This window comes from Poeciliopsis prolifica, unplaced genomic scaffold (genome assembly GCF_027474105.1).
Source record: "Poeciliopsis prolifica strain line A6 unplaced genomic scaffold, Auburn_PproV2 SCAFFOLD015, whole genome shotgun sequence".
Lineage (NCBI taxonomy): Eukaryota > Metazoa > Chordata > Actinopteri > Cyprinodontiformes > Poeciliidae > Poeciliopsis > Poeciliopsis prolifica.
Window position 1 is genome coordinate 6,237,784 of NW_026562390.1, and position 19,041 is coordinate 6,256,824.

General features: G+C 37.7%; 1 protein-coding gene and 1 pseudogene across 1 annotated transcript; one reads left to right on the plus strand and one right to left on the minus strand.

Annotated features, from left to right (window-relative positions):
* The first annotated feature begins 1,498 nt into the window (after nucleotides 1-1,498).
* Nucleotides 1,499-6,233, plus strand: LOC129366673 (uncharacterized; annotated as a pseudogene).
* Nucleotides 6,234-10,551: 4,318 nt separating this feature from the next.
* On the minus strand, nucleotides 10,552-14,182 carry pou5f3 (POU domain, class 5, transcription factor 3). The gene is given in 6 exon segments (XM_055040399.1): nucleotides 10,552-12,030; nucleotides 12,033-12,231; nucleotides 12,315-12,479; nucleotides 12,901-13,031; nucleotides 13,228-13,339; nucleotides 13,423-14,182. Coding segments are annotated over 6 exon segments (1,422 nt in total). The 5' UTR covers nucleotide 14,182; the 3' UTR covers nucleotides 10,552-11,974.
* Between the last annotated feature and the right edge of the window lie 4,859 nt (nucleotides 14,183-19,041).

The window sequence follows — 19,041 nt, forward strand, 5'->3', positions numbered from 1 at the left end:
AAAGTAAAACGAAAAAAATGTATTTGATGGAAAATCCAAACTAGGTTAAAAGTCATAAACTTTCAGAAGAATATTTATATTTGGTAAATTACTCATGATTATTTTTCTTTCATTTTCATTTGCAAAAATAACTATAAAAGTTTGGATGTGTTACCGATGATGTGACTTCATGTATTTTTTGTGTCTACAAACAGAATTGAACTGCCAGAGTCATGTGACAGATGAAGCTTGAGATACTCGTGATCTGATCACATCGCAGCTTCTCCTGTTAAATAGGGAACCAAAAAAAAAAAAGATGAGTGTCTGTGGTGATTCAGTTTACCTCACTTGCAGAGCTTGCAGTTACACTTTCAACGCTTTCCACAAGTAAAGAGATTAAAATCTTAAGCAATTATAGTGGAAGTTACGTCCTTGGATGTCTCACTCATGCTAGCAACAGAAGCTGCTATGGCCTACAACCTACAGCTATGTTTCATCATATATTTACAAAATAAAATATCTATGTTGATATTAAACCTTTTGAAGTTGAATATGTTAATATGGTTCATATGTAATAATATGTTAGTAAGGATTGGATTCACTGATAACCTTTAAATCATTTTCTCTTGGTCCAACACCTTTCCAGTATGTTCACAAATTGTATAAAACATCAACTCTTTTTTTTTATTATTTTTATTAGTTTCTGACATTGAATTGAATAAAAACAAAAAACTCTAGGTTCTAGGTTAGTCAGGATCATCATGATTATTTCTAAATGATAAAGATAATTTTTTAATAAATATAGTCGCTGTATTTTGCATAAAATGTGTCATTCAAAGCAGACATTAGTTAGTTATTGGGAACTAACAATAAAACCATTATTGCTGAAAAGCCAAAGTTATAGTCGTGCTACAACTTTACTAACTATTGTAGCAGTTTCACTCATTTTAATTTTTGTCCCAAATGTGTTCAAATTACAATATGCTAAATAAAAAAATATTAATATTCCTCCAAAGTGAGGAATCCTTTAACAATAAGTACAACTGTAAAAAGAGACTTGAAAGCATCTTCAGAGTTGTGCATAAAAGCACCACAGAATGAATCCAGCGTAGACTGTTTTGTTGTGAATGCAGCTGGCATGAAAAGGGGCGTAGCGGCTAACTTTAACCACAGAATCAGAGGGCTTCCCATGTGCATCATATGTAAATGTTAATTTTCAGCAGAATATCGGCAAATTTCTCTCCTGATACAAAAACATGCTGAAGTGTTGGAGTTCATAGCACTATAATTTGCTTTTTCATATTACTTACATCCTTGTTTTGTGAATTTCAACACACAATACCTTACTTTTCAGGTAATACAGTCTTCATTGTCTGATTTTATTTGCTATTTTTGACAAGCTACAGCAATATTTTATGACACATTGCTGCTCAGGGACCAAGATAATGAAAGATATCATAAAATATTGGATGTGGTTTCCAATCCAATTTAAAATAATCAACTTTGCACATGCCCTGCAATGGATTGGCACCCTGTCCAGGGTATAACCCGCCTCCGGAGAGAGAGACCAGAACCCCTCGCAACTCCACCGGGTATAATAGGATAATGGACGGACGGATTAATTTCACACATATGTTTTAAAATGTGGGCTTGTTTAGCCCACATTTAATTATTAGCAATTTAATTTAATTATTAGCAAAGTTAATTGATTGAAACCACACATCTTTTTTATTTACTTGCTAAATTCATTTGCAACTATATACATAAATTATTAACTAACAATTCATAGGTTGTCCTTTGGCTCTCCAGTACATGTGCTTTTACTCATGGTAATGAGGATCCAAGTTGCTCGACACCTTGAAAATTTTTAAGGATTTTTTTTTGTTGACATGTTCCTTTATTTTTGAAAGTGTTGAAACCCGTTTCTGCAAAAGGCATAGTGTAGTTTACCAGAATGTGTGTTGAGAGAGGAAAGTAACTAAAATAAATAGAATAACAATAATATTGTGCTGTTTAGAAGAAGATATATAAAAAGACAACAAGTATGAATGATAGTCTTGGTGTTCTGACTAAAGACGTTACAAACTATTATCTCTTTTTTCACCAGCAGGTGGAGCTAATTGATTTGCAGTCAGAGGCTTCTTCTGTTTCTATGAATTTGCTGCGTTATGGAAAAATTATATTGAGACTAAGCATATGTAAAATCAACTGAAAACTTAGGACCTACTATTTAAAAAGATATGCATTTATTTTCATGTGAATTTTAGCTCACTGTATCATAAGTTTCCACTATAACCCTTGTTTTACTTAGTCAAATGTTGTAGCAGGCAAGAACAGGCAGTCTCTCCATGTTGCTGGTCTAGCTGGAACTTCTATTGAAATCCACAAAGTCGAGAGGTGCTTTGTGACCTCTGGAAAAAGGTGGACTTCCCATCACTTCAAGGATGACCGGTTCCAAAAAGACAACAGAGCTCCTCAACTTCTCTTGCCCTCCATCTCCAAGCCTTACCAAGGGATCTTACTTCAGCCATTTGAATCCAACTCATTTCACCTGGCCATGTGGAAGAGCCTTTTTGAAATGGTTTCACATTATAATCCTGAACTTCAAGGTGTTTTACTGGGATTTTATTTTGATAGACACAAGTCAGGTGAATAAATGTGAAGTGGAAGAACAAAGACACAGGCTTCCTAAGATCACTCTGCAATGTCCAATTGTGTGTAAGTTAACCTCAAAATGAACACTAATGCATTGTCACTCAATAGATGTCAATTGTGAATTATCAATAAATTTGAAGCAGTGATCATATTTGCCTGCAGGGGGAAGCATAGACCGAAAAAGAGGAACAAACGAACATAGTAAAATGAAAACTGAAAAAACTTGTTAAAGTTTAGAGGCTCGAGAAATACTTAAAATCTCGACAGTCTACTGATAGATTGGAGTTTACTCAGTTATAAAACACAGACAAAGAAAAGCCAAAGCATCTCATCTCGAGAGAATGCAAATGGTAAGGGAGAGTTCAAGTCCCTTGAAATAATTGTGAATAATGTTCATGTTAAAAATCAAAAGATTGTTACAAATACCTTTAATAAGTTCTTTGTAAATAGTGGATAAATACTTACAAAGCTTTTTTTCTCTCCTATTCTACCATATCCTATAAATTAAGATCTGCAGAATTTTGAGTTAATATCAAGTAATTTAGTTTTAAAAAATTCAGCTAATTACAGAATTAGGCTCTAAATCTTGCCTCGTTTTTTTCAGTCATTGATACTGAAGTTGATGAAGAAATATTCAGTGACCTCCTTAGACAAGGCAATGTGGTACAGACAGTTTTCTGCTATGATGGTGAGATACCACAGCACATTAAATCAACTGTTATACAGATTTCACCAAAGAATGTAACTGATGTCTATTGTCTCTTTCGTCAGAGTTCTCAGAATGGCCATCTGCTTCTGAGTCTGACTCGAGCTTCAACTCAAATGCATCAACATCAACAATACTAATGGATGAGATGCCACGCAAGAAGCAAAAAACTGAGAATCCTGATAACTCGGTGTCTACTAAAAATGTAACAATATTTTTTGTCTGCCTCTAAATTCTGTTTTGTATGCCCAGACATGTTTTGTCATATTTTGGTAATCTGCATATTTCCTTTTTTCTTCTTTTTTCTTTTTTTTATTGTTCATTTTATAGCTGGTTGAAAGTGTTCTACAAAGCAAGTCTTGTGGTGAAGAAATTCTGCAGGAGGATGAAACTACAGAAACCCTAACTGATGCCACAAGAAGACAAATGGTGAACATACTGGTGGCTGACATGATTGATAAACATAGGTATGTTTGTTTTTACACTAATTTATGTACAATAATTGAAAAAAAGGTTTAATCACCAATTTACAATCTGCTGTTAGGCACCTCCCGACAAAAGCAATCAGAGAGAAGTATGGCTTTGGAATAGTGACACTCTTCCCATCCCTCAAGGATCCATACACCAAAAAAGGCAATGTAATGTTTTTTTTGTTTGTTTTTTTTTTCTACAATCAAATCATGCCCTTTTATTTTGTGACTCAAAACTGTGATTTAGCATTTAATTTTTGTTCTTTTTTTTTTTTTTTAGGAGCACTTTTATGATGCAGCAAGCAGCATTGGATACATTTCATGGCGTCTTAAAATGGTCGTAAGGAAGATTCAAAGAGGATCTCTTGTGCCACCAAATAGCACCAATTACATTTCATCTGGAGGCCCAATATACAGAGAACTGTGATTGTTGAAAAACAGCTTGATGGGAATGCCTGCTGGGAGGCCATATCTCTGCTTATCCACACCACAGACAGTTCCGTGATCTTTCAGAAGATGATAGAGACTTTTGAGCACTCATCAGAAGATGAGAGACTTTTGAGCACTCATCAGAAGATGAGAGAGACTTTTGAGCACTCATCAGAAGATGAGAGACTTTTGAGCACTCATCAGAAGATGAGATTTTGAGCATGAGAGACTTTTGAGCACTCATCAGAAGATGAGAGACTTTTGAGCACTCATCAGAAGATGAGAGACTTTTGACTCATCAGAAGATGAGAGACTTTTGAGCACTCATCAGAAGATGAGAGAGACTTTTGAGCACTCATCAGAAGAGAGAGACTTTTGAGCACTCATCAGAAGATGAGAGACTTTTGAGCACATCATCAGAAGATGAGAGAGACTTTTGAGCACTCATCAGAAGATGAGAGACTTTTGAGCACTCATCAGAAGATGAGAGAGACTTTTGAGCACTCATCAGAAGATGAGAGACTTTTGAGCACTCATCAGAAGATGAGAGAGACTTTTGAGCACTCATCAGAAGATGAGAGACTTTTGAGCACTCATCAGAAGATGAGAGAGACTTTTGAGCACTCATCAGAAGATGAGAGAGACTTTTGAGCACTCATCAGAAGATGAGAGACTTTGAGCACTCATCAGAAGATGAGAGACTTTTGAGCACTTATCAGAAGATGAGAGAGACTTTTGAGCACTCATCAGAAGATGAGAGACTTTTGAGCACTCATCAGAAGATGAGAGACTTTTGAGCACTCATCAGAAGATGAGAGACTTTTGAGCACTCATCAGAAAGAGAGACTTTTGAGCACTCATCAGAAGATGAGAGAGACTTTTGAGCACTCATCAGAAGATGAGAGAGACTTTTGAGCACCATCACAAGCTTATTAAAGATGCCAGTGGAAGAAATGATTTTCTGACAACATTCCCGAGGTTCCTGGACACAAAAGGATTGGTAAGTGTCCAACTGAAGTCTTTAAATGTGGATTTTTACATTGTTATAATGGTTTGATTCCTACATGTTATTAAAGATTGATCAAGACTTCAGTTGAAGAAACCTCATCCAGACTGCTGCAGAAGTGGGATGTGTTCTTCAAACCAAATGTCATCAAGGAGGCTAAGCGTTTCACTTCTACACCTGAGTTGAGAAGTTTGGTTTAGTCAGCAGAAAGTCTTCAAAGCGATGACCTCGCTAACACATCTAGTAAGCACCTAGATATATCTGAAGATAGTTGACTATTCAGAGTACTCATAAAGTTCTGATATATCTGAAAACTTTTATAAATTTGTCCTCAGGCTATGACCAAGAAATGGCCTCGCTGTTACTTCTCTACATCTTCTTCCACCGCAACCAGGACAGAAGTCTCCAAAAATCAGTGCAAGTGATGCAGTTGAGAGACTTGTTGTCTTTCATAAGGTAATTGAAATTTAAAATATGCAAAATTATTTGTCTATTTCCTTTTATAGACACGCATAAATACAGATGTTTGAATGACAACTTTGAAGATGTCTGGGCATACTTAAATTAATTTTTATGTCACATGTATCGTAAAGCTGTATGTTTTGTTTCTAATGTTTGGTGTATATCTTTTTAATTTTAGTCATGCTGCAGTTTGGAGGAGGATCTCCGGGGTCAATGGGGTCTGCAGCCATACCTCCTTGCTGTTGGGCGTCAGAAAAGCAAGATTGACAGCTTCTACATCGTCATGGATAAGTGCCTCATCCCATGCCAGACAAACAGTTCTCTTGGAGCATTTGATGAACTATTCAAAGCACATTTTGTGTTTAATGTCTCTTATGATCCTGCATTGATGAATTTCTACACATTTCTGCAGACATCAATGTATAACATTGACATGGGCAAAATGAAGGAATCGCCCAGAGTTAGGGACGTGAGAGCAAGGCTGCTAAAGAGTCCGTTGCGCTCTCTTGTGAGTAAGTCAGGCTAAAACATGTTGACCTGTTTTTATGTGTCAAAAACTGTATCCAAGCGGATACATTTGATCATCATCATTGTTCAAAGTGAAGAAAGGCATTTAGTAAAAATCCCTGAACTTAAATTTCATAAGCCTTTTGATATTCAAAACTTACGGCATTTTTAATGAATGTCAGATCTAATACATTTTTAATGAATGACATTCATTTTTAATGAATGTCATCGTACCACAATTTAAAATGTTGGAAACACAGCTGCAAAAATAAAGTGTTCAAAATGTATGTACTTGTGTCAAGTTCTTTTTCTTAATAATTATTATAATTAATCATAATCATAAAGTAACTTTTTTTGGAATAAATAACACTTGAAAGTAGTGTTAAATCAACACTAATAAAGTGGTACATTTTTGTTTCTGGATCAGTGTTATCCATTATATCCCACAGTGTTAAATGAATCCTGTTTTGTGAGTTAAATAAGTAACTCTGATAAAGTGTTAAAATCAACTCTCGGAGTTAAATTAACACTGGACTTTTTGCTGTGTAGGAGTTTTTTATGAGGTCTCACTTTTCACATCGGTTACGCATACTTCTGTTTGAACTTTTCGCGTCTTTTTCGGATCTTTTGAAATATATTCTACCTGCTGCTTTTCTGAAGTGGTTTGAAGTGGTTAGACATGAACCGAATGACAGTGGTAAAAATGATTAATTTAATTCAAATGTAAACCTCCAGGCTTCATGTTTATGTACATTGTATTGAGCTGGACAGACTGGTGAATTAAATTCATTTTGCAGGGTTACAAAATGATGAAAAATTGCAATGTGTTGTGTAAAGTATACACACTGCCATTCCAAATGTGTTAATGGTTACTGATTATGAACATTTTAAGATTTTGTCATGTTAAGATGACAAACAATGTATTTTGTGGGAATTTTATGTGATAGTGTGAAACAGCGGCACTGCATAATATTAGCTTGAGATGTGTATTCCATATTTCTTTTTATATATGTGTGTGTGTATGCATGCATTCATACATGTATATTTTTTGATATTACCTAAAGCCAAAAGGTTCCTCATTTAAAATTTTTTTACTTACATTTATAGTGAAATAATCAGCAGATCTGAGTCTTTGTCATTATACTTGAGCCAGAAAAGAACCTCCATGTTCTCCATCGGTGCAGAAACCAGCGGAGAGGTGACCACAGCTGCTGCACACTTACATCCTGTCCATGATGCAGAGTAACAGACCACAAGCTAACTATTTGTGTTACAAACCGGTTAGTACACAATATGCCAGTAGAAATGCACCTTTAAGGTTTTTTCTAATATTTATGAAAAAATCTAAGCAAAACTCCAGAAATGTTTCTGAAGAAGGAATAATTTAACATGATATATATATTTTTAGGAATAGAATATGATAAAGTGGATGAAATATGAAGTCAATGTCAAATTTAAATAGTTTGTGTTTGTCTTTGATTCTGCCAAAAGCATTATAGTTTGTGGTTGTAACTAGAAATTTTTTTTAAGTGCAAGATGTATGGTACAGTACTTCAGATGTAAAACTTGCTTTGTTTTTCATAACAGGAAAGTGGCCAAGCTAAAAAGATGGAGGGCAGATCTATCAATAAAGGTATCATCTTCTGCACCATTGTGGCTTTGCTTCTCATCTTGTATTGTGGATTGCAAAGAGAAGTTAAATTCTCCTACTTCAGTTACTCAATAGGAGGAGGGAGTGTGACCATTCTCATCTGGTACTGGCCTTTTGGCGGCACGTTAACTCTAAAGGGAAATGTGTGCTGGGATCTTTACAAAATACCAAACTACAATAAACTGATATATATATATATAAAATCGCCATTTTGAAAAGCAAAAAGGTTTCACAACTCTTTCGTGAAACGATGCCTTATTAAGTAACAAGTAATAATGTAGGAGTTTTCAGGGTGAATAAATTAACTTTGCCAACTTGCACTTTTTAGAAATAAAAAACAAAGTATTTAATTAAACATCACCAATAAGTCACTAACAAACAAAAGAAATTTGCACACATTTATTCAATTTGCATTATTAATGGATGTTGAATCATTTGGACTTCTCCATAACTGTATCAGTTTACACACTGTTTTCAGACAGTATTTCACAAATACTCCACTAAAATGGAGGAACAAGATTGGTCTAGACACTTCCTGTGGTTTGTGTCAGACTAATGTGGTTAGACGCTCCATCTACCATGTCTCTCACGTAAATTTGTACGGCAGTAAACTAAATGAAATTAACTTGATTTCAGGTACTGAAAATATAAATAGTAAACTAATTCCAAAAGCTTTTCTAACAGATTGCATTAATAATTTTATTTATTTAGTATTTAGTTCTCTGTAGAAGGAAATGACATGAAAACCAGAGCAGACAGGACATCAGGGTTTGTTAGTTTCTTAGTTTTTGCAAACTTTATGATTGAGCACAGAACTTGCTTTCTGTAGTTTTTCACGCTTTCTGTAATTTTTCACGCTTCCAGAATACCCAACTCTTTTGAAAGCTCCAACAAAACGTAATAAAATTACTATTTGTTTACAACTGTAAGCGTGTCTATGTGGTTGTGTTTTGACCTGTTTTGTGTCAATTCCTGGCAAGTTTTGCAAACAACTTACAGTTTTAGAATAATCTGTTATTGGTGCATGCCAGGATGAAGTACTACATACACATACTGATGCATGTGTATGTGGTAAAAAAAAGAAAAAGGTAAAGAATGCAACTGCAACTCTTTGGAGTTGCCTAACTGCTCCTTTAAAACATCAAAAATCAAGGTCATGCACAAAAGTCGTCCTTCCAAAATCTAACCAAATCCTGTTGGAGAAATTGTGATATAATTAATCAAATATTTGTTATTCTCATTGATCTTCATAATGTATCTTTATTTATCTTATAATAGAATTAAGAATGTTTCTTGTATTGTTGATTTACTCTGATTCCTTTCTCAGAAGGAATCAGAGAGCAGAGACAACAGTCTTCCTGCAGGTTTACCTCTTGGTGAAGAGCTCTGCTTCGGTTGAGTTGCTGGCCTGCAATAAAACCATCATTGATAAGATCACTACATATTTTATTAGTCTATGTGCCTGGAAGGAGATTATCTAGTGCAGAATGATTGTGTGTTAGTTAGTGAATGACATTTGACGCTGTAGCTATGTGATGAGTTGTTTTCCTCTCCCTTTAGAGCGACAGCGTCCTTGTGATTAGGGATCCTGAAAACAATAAAAAGAGAGGAGCAGGCAAATGTGTTTTCAGAGCGGTAGGAGAAAGCACATCTCTGTCCGTTCTCGCGAGTAAGAAAGAATCTAACTGTCTTTGTTAATGTATATTCAACAGGTGTTAACCCTAACAATCCGATGCTTTTCAGAAGATGTGGCCAGGATGTTTATCCACTCCATGATTGCTCTACTTTCATATTGAATACTGTTTCACCAGTTTGTCAGCCGCAACCCTAACCGCAAAAACAATAGAATATTCTCTCAGAGAAGCCTTAAAAATGTATGAGAAAGAATTTTTCCTTCCTTCATTGCCTCAGTACTCAGAAATACTAAAATATACATTTAAAAAAAATCCAATTTAAGATCCAATTTAAAATCCAATTTCATTTAAGGGACCTCACATCTTGCAGCGTCTCCTCTGTAGGCGCAATTGCAAAACAAAGAAAAAAAAGCTTGCTTGCTAATTTTGCCATACATGCTCATCAACACCCATCATCCTTTTTTTCTTCTTTTTTTATTGCATTAAAGAGAACACAGCTATTGATGCATGATGTGCACTGTAATGGACAGAAGGTTAAATATTTTATACCAACATAAAATTAAAATACTGTAAATTAACAGTTAATTGTAAGCTAATTATCAATTGTATTTTCAAGTTAAAATAAAGTTCTGGTTATTTGTTTGAAAACATATTTTTGCACTTACACTGGGTAGCCCTTTTGTGCAATTTTCTTTTAAATGGTTCATTTAGTAACACCCACAGAAAAGAAAATGTGTTGTATATAGATATTTACTTTAGTGGTCATTTTACATGATTGGTTTGTTGAATTGATAACATACTGTCATAACATCATTAAAACCTAAGAAAAACTTGTACATGTTAAATCTTTGGCATCACAATTATGACTGTAATACAAGTGCAGATTTTCCAAGTCAGTTTTTAATTTAAGAAAAACATTTACTGCTGTACATTTATGGAAAGTACAGCTTATTACTAAGTGGATTTTGCAATTAATTTAATTTAGCAACATCTTAAAAATGCACAGCATTGGAATAAATTGTAATTATTCTGCTGCATTGCAGACTCTTCCTTTAAGCTAGTTAAGGTGAAGTTTGTGCAAAAAAAGGGAAAAATGTTCATGTTGTAGCAGCTTTCAGTTTCTGATATAGTGTTGCACAAATATGCAATACCCCTTCAGCCTCATAACTTGACCTTGGTATCAGAAAAATTATCTGTGGATGCATGGCATTAAGAAAAAGTAAAAATATAAAAAATAAAAAAAAAACACAGCACAGTTCAATACCTTCACCAATTGGAATCCAAGCCCAAAAAAAAAAACAAGACCAGTCTCTAAAACCCATTAACCATCACCCCAAACATACTTCCATGGAAGTATGAAGGAAACTGCTTGAAATTTCACTTATTTTTTTCCCCCATTTTAATATGCATTAAAGGATTTTTTTAAAGTAACAAAACAAAACAGGTTTTTGATATCAGAAAAGATTTACTGGAAGTAAAAGACAAATCATTGCATGTTCAAACATTTAAGAAAAAAAAAATACAATAAAAAAAGAGCAGCTTGACTTTTAAGCAAATTTCTTGGGAGGTGTTTTCAGATGATTATCTCACTGACGCAATATATTAGAATGCTTTGTTGAGTTTAATAATTTCACATTAAACAGCTAACAGCTAGAGTGAACGTTACAGATGCACTGATGTCAGATCTTCAGGTTAACATGAAACAAAAGGAAATAAGATTCAAAGCAAATCAGACTTTACTTTAGCATGGTCATAATTTAACAGCATTTAAGGACTTGATGCACATGGTTTGAGTAAAGAACATTTTCTTTAAATGTTTCAGCTGAAGTAAAAAAAAAAGAAACTTGTACTGGATGTCAAACCACAACATACAGAACTCTAAAAATCACAAGGAAGTTGCAAAAAGAAACTTGTAAAACAAATTTTAGCAGCCAATACTGATGAACACTTTCCCGTTTTCACATCTAAAATCTTATTGATTTTAAATTACAAAGCATGCAGCCATAAACCCATTTTTTATGGCAATAGTGATGATTACAAGTTTGTGCAAATAAAAAAACAAAAAAAAAAAGATCAAAATTTAATCTTACCAACAGCTTTCGGTTTCCGATAAAGTATTGCACAACTAACTAGACATGACTGGATAATTTGTGGTCAAGCCTACTTTGGGGTTCAGCACTATTAAAACTCCAACCTATAACTTTCCCTCCATATCAGAAAACAAAGTACAAATCTGCAAAACACTGAAAGTTTAAAATATCCACAAGGCAAGAAAAGAAAGGCACCGATTTACAAATGCTTATTAAGGCTTATAGTCTTTTTTTTTTTTTTTTTATAGTCAAAAAGAAACAGCCCTCTCCCACTAGATATTTGCCTTGTTTCACATCAAGTCAACTGGAATCAGATCCCATTTTCAGCTCAGGTTGGGTGTCGATGGATGCTTGAGGAGGTCTGGTTGGGAGACTACCCACCAGTTTAACCGGTCAGGTGGCCAACCAGTCCGGGGTGCAGAGCATGTTTCAGAACATCCGGTGAAGCTGGGGCATGTAGAGGGTTGGAGGAGGTGCTCCGGAGTAGCTGGAGGATGGGTAGGCTTGGCCTTGGATGGGGTTAGGGGCCATGTTCAATGGTGAAGGGCTCTGCTCATAGAACTGGCCTTCACACTCCTCATCCAGCGGCAGGGCCAGACGCTTCCCCTTCTGTCTTCGATTGCAGAACCAAACACGCACCACCTGCCACAGCAAACAATCAATATACAACCTGCCAACTCTAGAAAACATGAATTAAAACACTACGGAAATTGTTGTACACTTACATCTCTTTCCAGGCCCAGATCATCTGAGATTTGGGTTATTTCTTGAGTGTTGGGCTTGGGACATTTGATAAAGTAGGCCTCTAACGCAGACCGCACCGCTCCCTCCAGGCTGGTCCTCCGCTTTCTCTTTCTGGTGTCGACAAACACTCGCTCAATCTTGTACATCTGAAAAAAAAGGAAGAAGAAAGAAAAATATGAGTGCTGATTACAGCTGTAGTAGAAAAATTAAAACCTGTAAGAAATTTACTCCAGCTAGCTTATGCCATTTCAGCAGTGCACAAGTCCACTCCCTAAGAGCAACTTTTTGATATTCCTTCACCAATAGACCTAAAACAAAATAGGGCAGCAGTTGTCCAGGACTAGACTTGGACTGGAAACCCATGCGGCCTACTTCAGGATTCATGTAACCACTAACCAGATGGGTTTCCCACTAGGTGGCGCATCACAAGAGCAGATGGCTTTGATTCCTGTTTGCTCAGCAGGACATTCAACTACTGTAGGCCTGAAAAGACCAGCCCCATCAAGCCATGGGGACAGCTTTTGTTTTCTTGCAAACGAGTTGGCAGATGTTGCAAGCTGTACTTACCTCCTGAGGATTTTCAGAAGTTTCCGCCTCATCCAGCCATCTCTGCAGAAGGGGCTTCAGCTTGCACATGTTCTTGAAGCTCAGCTGCAAAGCCTCAAAGCGGCAAATGGTTGTCTGGCTGAACATTTTGCCTACATTGACAAAGACAGATTTAGCTTTTTTCTAGGAAAGTTTTGAGTTTCTTAAGCAGTTGGAACATTGATCAAGGCATGAAGTTTGTCAGTCTCCAAAAACTCAGCATTCAGATTTGACAGAACTGTTCAAAAATACACATGCATCATTATACAGTAATTAAATTCTGGAGAAAAACAAACCATGGGAGCCTACCGTAAAGGTTACCCAGAGCTAGGCCAACATCTGCCTGAGTGAACCCCAAAGTGATCCGTTTGTGTTTCAACTCTTTGGCAAATTGCTCCAGTTCTTCAGTGGTGAGGTTGTCCTGAGAACAGAAATTTTTTTTTAAATTGCATTGGTCTGAATAAACCTTTATTTTAAATTAAAAAGAGAGTTATCTTAACTTACCTCTTCGGAGTCGCTGCAACCCCCACTGGAGGATCCGCTGCTCCGCGTGTTGGGAGCCGCGTTCTGTGCCTGGGGCTCTGCAGGAACCTGGCTTGCGTTTACTTTGAAAAACGCATTCCCCTGGCTCCCATTGCTTGGTGGCGAAGGAGACGTTGACGGGGACGATGTCGAGGAGGCCGAGGGGTTTGGGTTATTGCTTCCTGGTTGGGTGATGTGAGTGATCCCGGGCCAGAAGGAGGGGTTCCAAGTCGGTGGGTAGAAGACTCCGTGGGTCATGCTTGTGGAAGGTGCAGGAATCGGATACTGTGGAACCTTCATTTCGGTCAGAAAATCATATACAGCGTCCTTCTCAGTCTTGATCTCGGGTAATCTGATTTGCTCCCGAGTCTCGGCTATCGGGGGACTCGGGTTGGTTGGCTGGGTGGCCGCAATCACACCGGGTACCTGGCCGGTGTTCTCGGGTGCAGTGAAGGGATACCAATGCTTTGGTTGCCCAAAGTCCACAGCCTGCAGATCGGATCCTCTGTAGTCACTGGCGACGGGTGGAAACGGGAGAAACGTCTGGGTGGGCGCGGGTGTCATCCCTCCGTAGGCCGGCTTGCTGTAAAGCACACTCGGGTCGGGTAAAACCCCATGAGGAAGCTGGAAACAAGAGTTGCCCATGCCTTCCTGACCCAAAAGCTGAGTGGTACAAGCGCCAGCAAGGCTGAAGTCATAAGGTCGAGTTTGGACCTCCGGGGTCTGCGATCTGTCAGACATCTTCCCGAGAGTGCAAAAAAAAAAAAAATCTCGCTTACAAGTAACTCTCAAATTATAGAAATAATTTTCAAAAAGTTAGAAATAGCTCGAATTAAATCTACCCGTCTAATTAAAAAAAAAAAAAAAAAAAAAGATCTAAGACTACAGTTTAAGAAGGCATCAGTTTCCTGAACGATAGCACCGTCGTCACTACACGGCCTCCTCCATTAGACTCTCTCCTCAAGCAGCTCTCAGTTGAAATGTTCTGTCCTTACTGTGGCTCAACAGGTTTTGCTCTCCACCGCCGCGGGAGTCGGCGATCGACCGATCTGTGCGCCCATTGGCTGGTGCGGACGATTACGCACAGCTGATGCGCAAATTTGTGAATGACCTTGATTCTTCCGCAGAGAAGTGGGCGTGTCGTTTGACACAAGTTTGGGGTTCGTGTTTCACAGAATCTTTGCCAATTTTGCAAAACCGAAGCAAACCTAAGATGAACTCAGGTGGATCATAGTTGATGCAGCAGGGGGAAAAAATCAGCGTCTTTACAATGCAAAGTGGACCCGGGTCACCTCTACTGTAGACACATACTGTAACGCCATACTGCTCTCCTCATCAATGAATTATAAAGCTACATTTGTTTAAATGATGCTTTCTTAAGGAGATGTCTTTGATATTACAATCCCTGTGAAAATACTTGGCTTTCTTCTGCATTAATCCATAAAAAAAAGAAAACCCCTAATCTGGAACAGTTATCAAACATGCTAACTTAATTACTCGGGACATATTTAATTAATTGGAGCAAACAGTGGAGCACATTTTGGCGACGCTGCACGGGGGATGTTAACGTTCAAAGCTGCGGCCCGTGAACAATTTCACTCCGAGTCAACCTCCTGAAATAATGGCCTCAGACGCGTTTTTTGCCAAAATGATTTTTGAAAAAAAAGAAAAACAAAGAAAGAAAAACAAAGAAAGAAGAAAATGAAAACAACAAACCCAACCTCTTTCTTTCCAAAAGATGAAAAAAAAAAACACTTTTAGAAAAAAACGGAATATAGGCCATTAATTTAGGAGGATGTTGTTTTGTTAAGCTTGCTTTAAACTGGATGAATTGTTTTTATGCGTGTATTTTATGCCAACTGTAGTAGAAATATGCATTTTAAATCGTTTATAGTTATTGCAATAGATATTTCGCCTTCAAAAAGGTCTCATTTTCGAAGGCTCAATGTTTCCCTTAAACTACGGGCGATATTTTGCATTGGTAATGTGGTGGGCCAGTGGATGGGCTGTTCATTCAGGTGAGGGCTTATTCACCTAGGATTGGTGCTCAGTCAGGGGCCTGGATGGCCGGGCCATCGCTGCAGATGGTGCTCCCCCCCAGCGCGAGTCATTGGCCGCAGATTGCGGCAGGAAGACGCACTGCGGGGAGGGAGAGGGGGTGCCATTGTGCTTCGTGGCCCCGGGGCACCCCGTGGATTTCAGATCCCGAGTTGCGATGGTCGACCATTAGCTCCTTTTCACATTAGAACAATAAGTCTCAACCCTTTGATTCCGCCCCACACGGATCGCCTCTCTCTCTTTCTCTCACTCACACCCTCTGTCATGTGAAACAAACTCCAGCCAGCAGTTTCGCCCTGGTTCTGTGCGTGGTATCAGTGTTATTTGGCCTAAAGGTCCAAAACTGGTCTGAGAACCAAGCTGTCTTCAGGTGCAATAACCCCTCTGTCCGGAATGTCTCCTGGTGACCTGGTGGTCTGGACCTTCAAGGTCCTGACATTTCACTGTGGCTTTTAAAGAAGTGATGTGTGGCTGTGGAATGTGAAAGTCCAAATGAAACAGTGCTGACAAATTAAGAAAAAAAACCCTTAAACCTTTGTAAACCCCCAAATGAACCTCTTTGCACACGAACAGCATTCTATGTCAGACTCATCCAAAGCAGTGCATCATGTTGAAGTAGAAGGGAGATGAAATAGTGCTAATTTTAGCTACAGAGTCACACTTTGTAGAATTACCCTGGGCAGCATAGACAATATTTCCCAGCAACATATCTTTATTGACGACATCAGTTTTTGGTAAACACTGCTAATCCACCTCATTTGCATTAGTTTTCCGGTCTTTATGTCTCTCCCATTCTGATCAATGCGAGAGACTGTTTGAAATTTTTCCCTTCTCTGTCTGCTTTTCTGTCCTTGTGTCTTTATTTTCAACTCCTTTATTTAGGTATTTGGAATTTTATAGCTAAGACTGCCCTGCTGGAATATGGTGCAGCCAGGTTTCCTTCTACAGCTGTCCTGTAATGTTGGCTCAAAACCACCTCCTTTCAGTTCTCCTCAGCCACATGAAAATGCATGAAATTATTTCAGATCTTGTTGGGTGGGAGAGTCCTCAAAATGGTGATGACAGTATCTTGCGGAAAGAAAATCTGTTGAAAAACGGTTTCAATCAAACATATTTATATGAACGTTAAAATAGATGTTGACAGATTCTGTCCATCCGCTCTGGGTTCGATGGACAGAATCTTATTTTAATCTATTTTAACTCTTTAAATATGTAAAGTTGGTGGAGACATGTTTCAGAAGAGTGCAGCTGGAACTGGAGCAAAAGCTTCCTCCTCGAAGGGTTTACACAATTTGGGATGAATACAAATGTCTGTCACATTTGCAGGTCTTATTTGCAAACTGATTTTAAAAAGCATGCAGAATGTTTTCTTTTTTTCACAATCTCATATATCTGCAGCATTCGATAAGTGACATGCTGAATTTTCTGATATCAGTTCACACTTAGGATCAGCGCTCGTGTCTTCTGTAAGACCACAACCGCAGAGTCAATGGCTTAAAAGACATCAAACTCCATCCTTACAAGCATTGTCCTGGGCCATGGACTTGGGAGGATAATTATCATGCAAAAGGCAAACAGCAAGAGAGATGGCAGACTACAGGCTGGGTTTGAGAGGGAGAGAAAGGGAATCTGCAGAGCACTCATCTCAGGGAGTCCAAAAGAGGGGGGAAGGGGACCAACTGATGAATAGCTGGTACAGTGAGGTGGGGAGGGTGAGTATTTAGCCAGAAACCCCCACAGATGTCTCAGATCTTGTGTTTAAATGTGTGTTTTAGGTGACCTCAGCTTACAGGACTGATCCAGGCCATAGCAGAAAGGGGAAAGTGAGTGATGAAAAGGAAGCATGGAGACAAAAACTGTATTGACCTCCTAGTCCCTTTTTATTGAGTTACCGAGTGTGATGGCCTCCCTGTGCTGCAGATAAACCCCCTCCCTGATCATTTTATAAATTTTGAGATTCAGTTGTGCCTTTTTGATAAGACTGCTGCTGTAAAATTTGGAATACACACTTTCCCCAACTTTTACCAACTAGGGAAACCTGTCCAAAAGTTCCCAAAATAAGTTTCTTTTTCTCATTTTTTCTGAGAAAAAGTTTCTGTTTTAAATTTGTCAGTATGATACCTCAAGCATACAAAGTTTGATTCAACTTTATTTCACTTAGTTAGCTTCACGTCATTCATCTTTTGCAATGCTCTTTACAGGTACTTTATTGGCGCTTCTACGGGCCCACATAGTTTAAGCCGTCTTGTTTGTGGACATTACTTCAAAAATAATGATTACCAACTACTAAAATGTCTGATTTAGGTGAAGACTACCCAAAAAAGCACATCAAAAGACTACATTTTCTCTCATTCTTGCAATTCCAGGTAGCAAATACAGGAATTGTGACAAAAGATTCCAGCTTTCATTTTGCTCCCGATCTGATAAAATACCAACACTTGGATTCCTGTCCCTCCTGTTGAGCAGCAGTCATCCCCCACAAACAGGCCTGACGGCTTTTTGATTTTCCTCCCTAACGATCCTCCTGCCTTTGACACCCACCTTCACATGTCCTCCACCTCCACCCCACCCAGGTTTTCATTCTACTGTCCACCAGCACAAAGGCTTTAAATGGCCCTTGGCATGTGACTCAATGGGGAAGGGAGACTGAACCCTTCCCCTCCCCATCAACATACATCTTCACAATTAAAGGAATTAACAGAGGAATTTGTAGGGTCTCTTTTTTTTTAATATGTTGCTTCCACATTTGTTTTTAAGTGTTATCATTTATGCAGTAACAGTGCAACAAAACCTGCAGAATTTGACAGAATGAAATGCAAGATAAATCTGTACTGGAAGCTTTCCGTTTGTCCTGTTTAGCATTTTCTTAAAAATGTGGATTCAGTATCTGATATTGTAGGAAATAGTTTTTGAAAATGGCTTTCTTTGATTATTTTTACCCTCCTGCCCAGCTGTGGGAAGAAGAGTAAATATAGCCACACACTAAGCCTACATGTTAGCATGTTTATATTACAAATGGGATTTTAACTGCAAACTAACATGACTTTTTCATTTTGAGTGATTTAATCAACCATGTTTGAATATACATATTATATATAATATAAATATATACATGTTATTTGTTGCATCTTTTACCCATGTTTTTCTACAAGGGTAAAAAATAAAAAAAACTTGTTTAAAAAAAAAAAACAAGCGCTTAAATGGAGGGCCACTCCATGTTTCAGAATAAACTCAACAGTTTTCAGTTATTTGTGTTCATTTTTAAATATAGAGTAACATAATGAGGGAAGGAAGAGTAAGGAACTATAAAAAAGAAAAACTAGAATGAAAGAAGGAAGGACAAGGAAAGAACAAGTATATATGAGAAAAAAAGTTCAAAATAAGAGGATGAGATGCCAAAAGTTAGGAAGGAAAGGCTAAAAGATATTTTCCACATTTATCCAGATCTTGACACCAAATTCCAAACTTCTCCAGACTCCATAGGGACACTGCATGTGAAAACTATGGCAAGCACAAAATGAAAACCTCACTTTTTCCTCCACA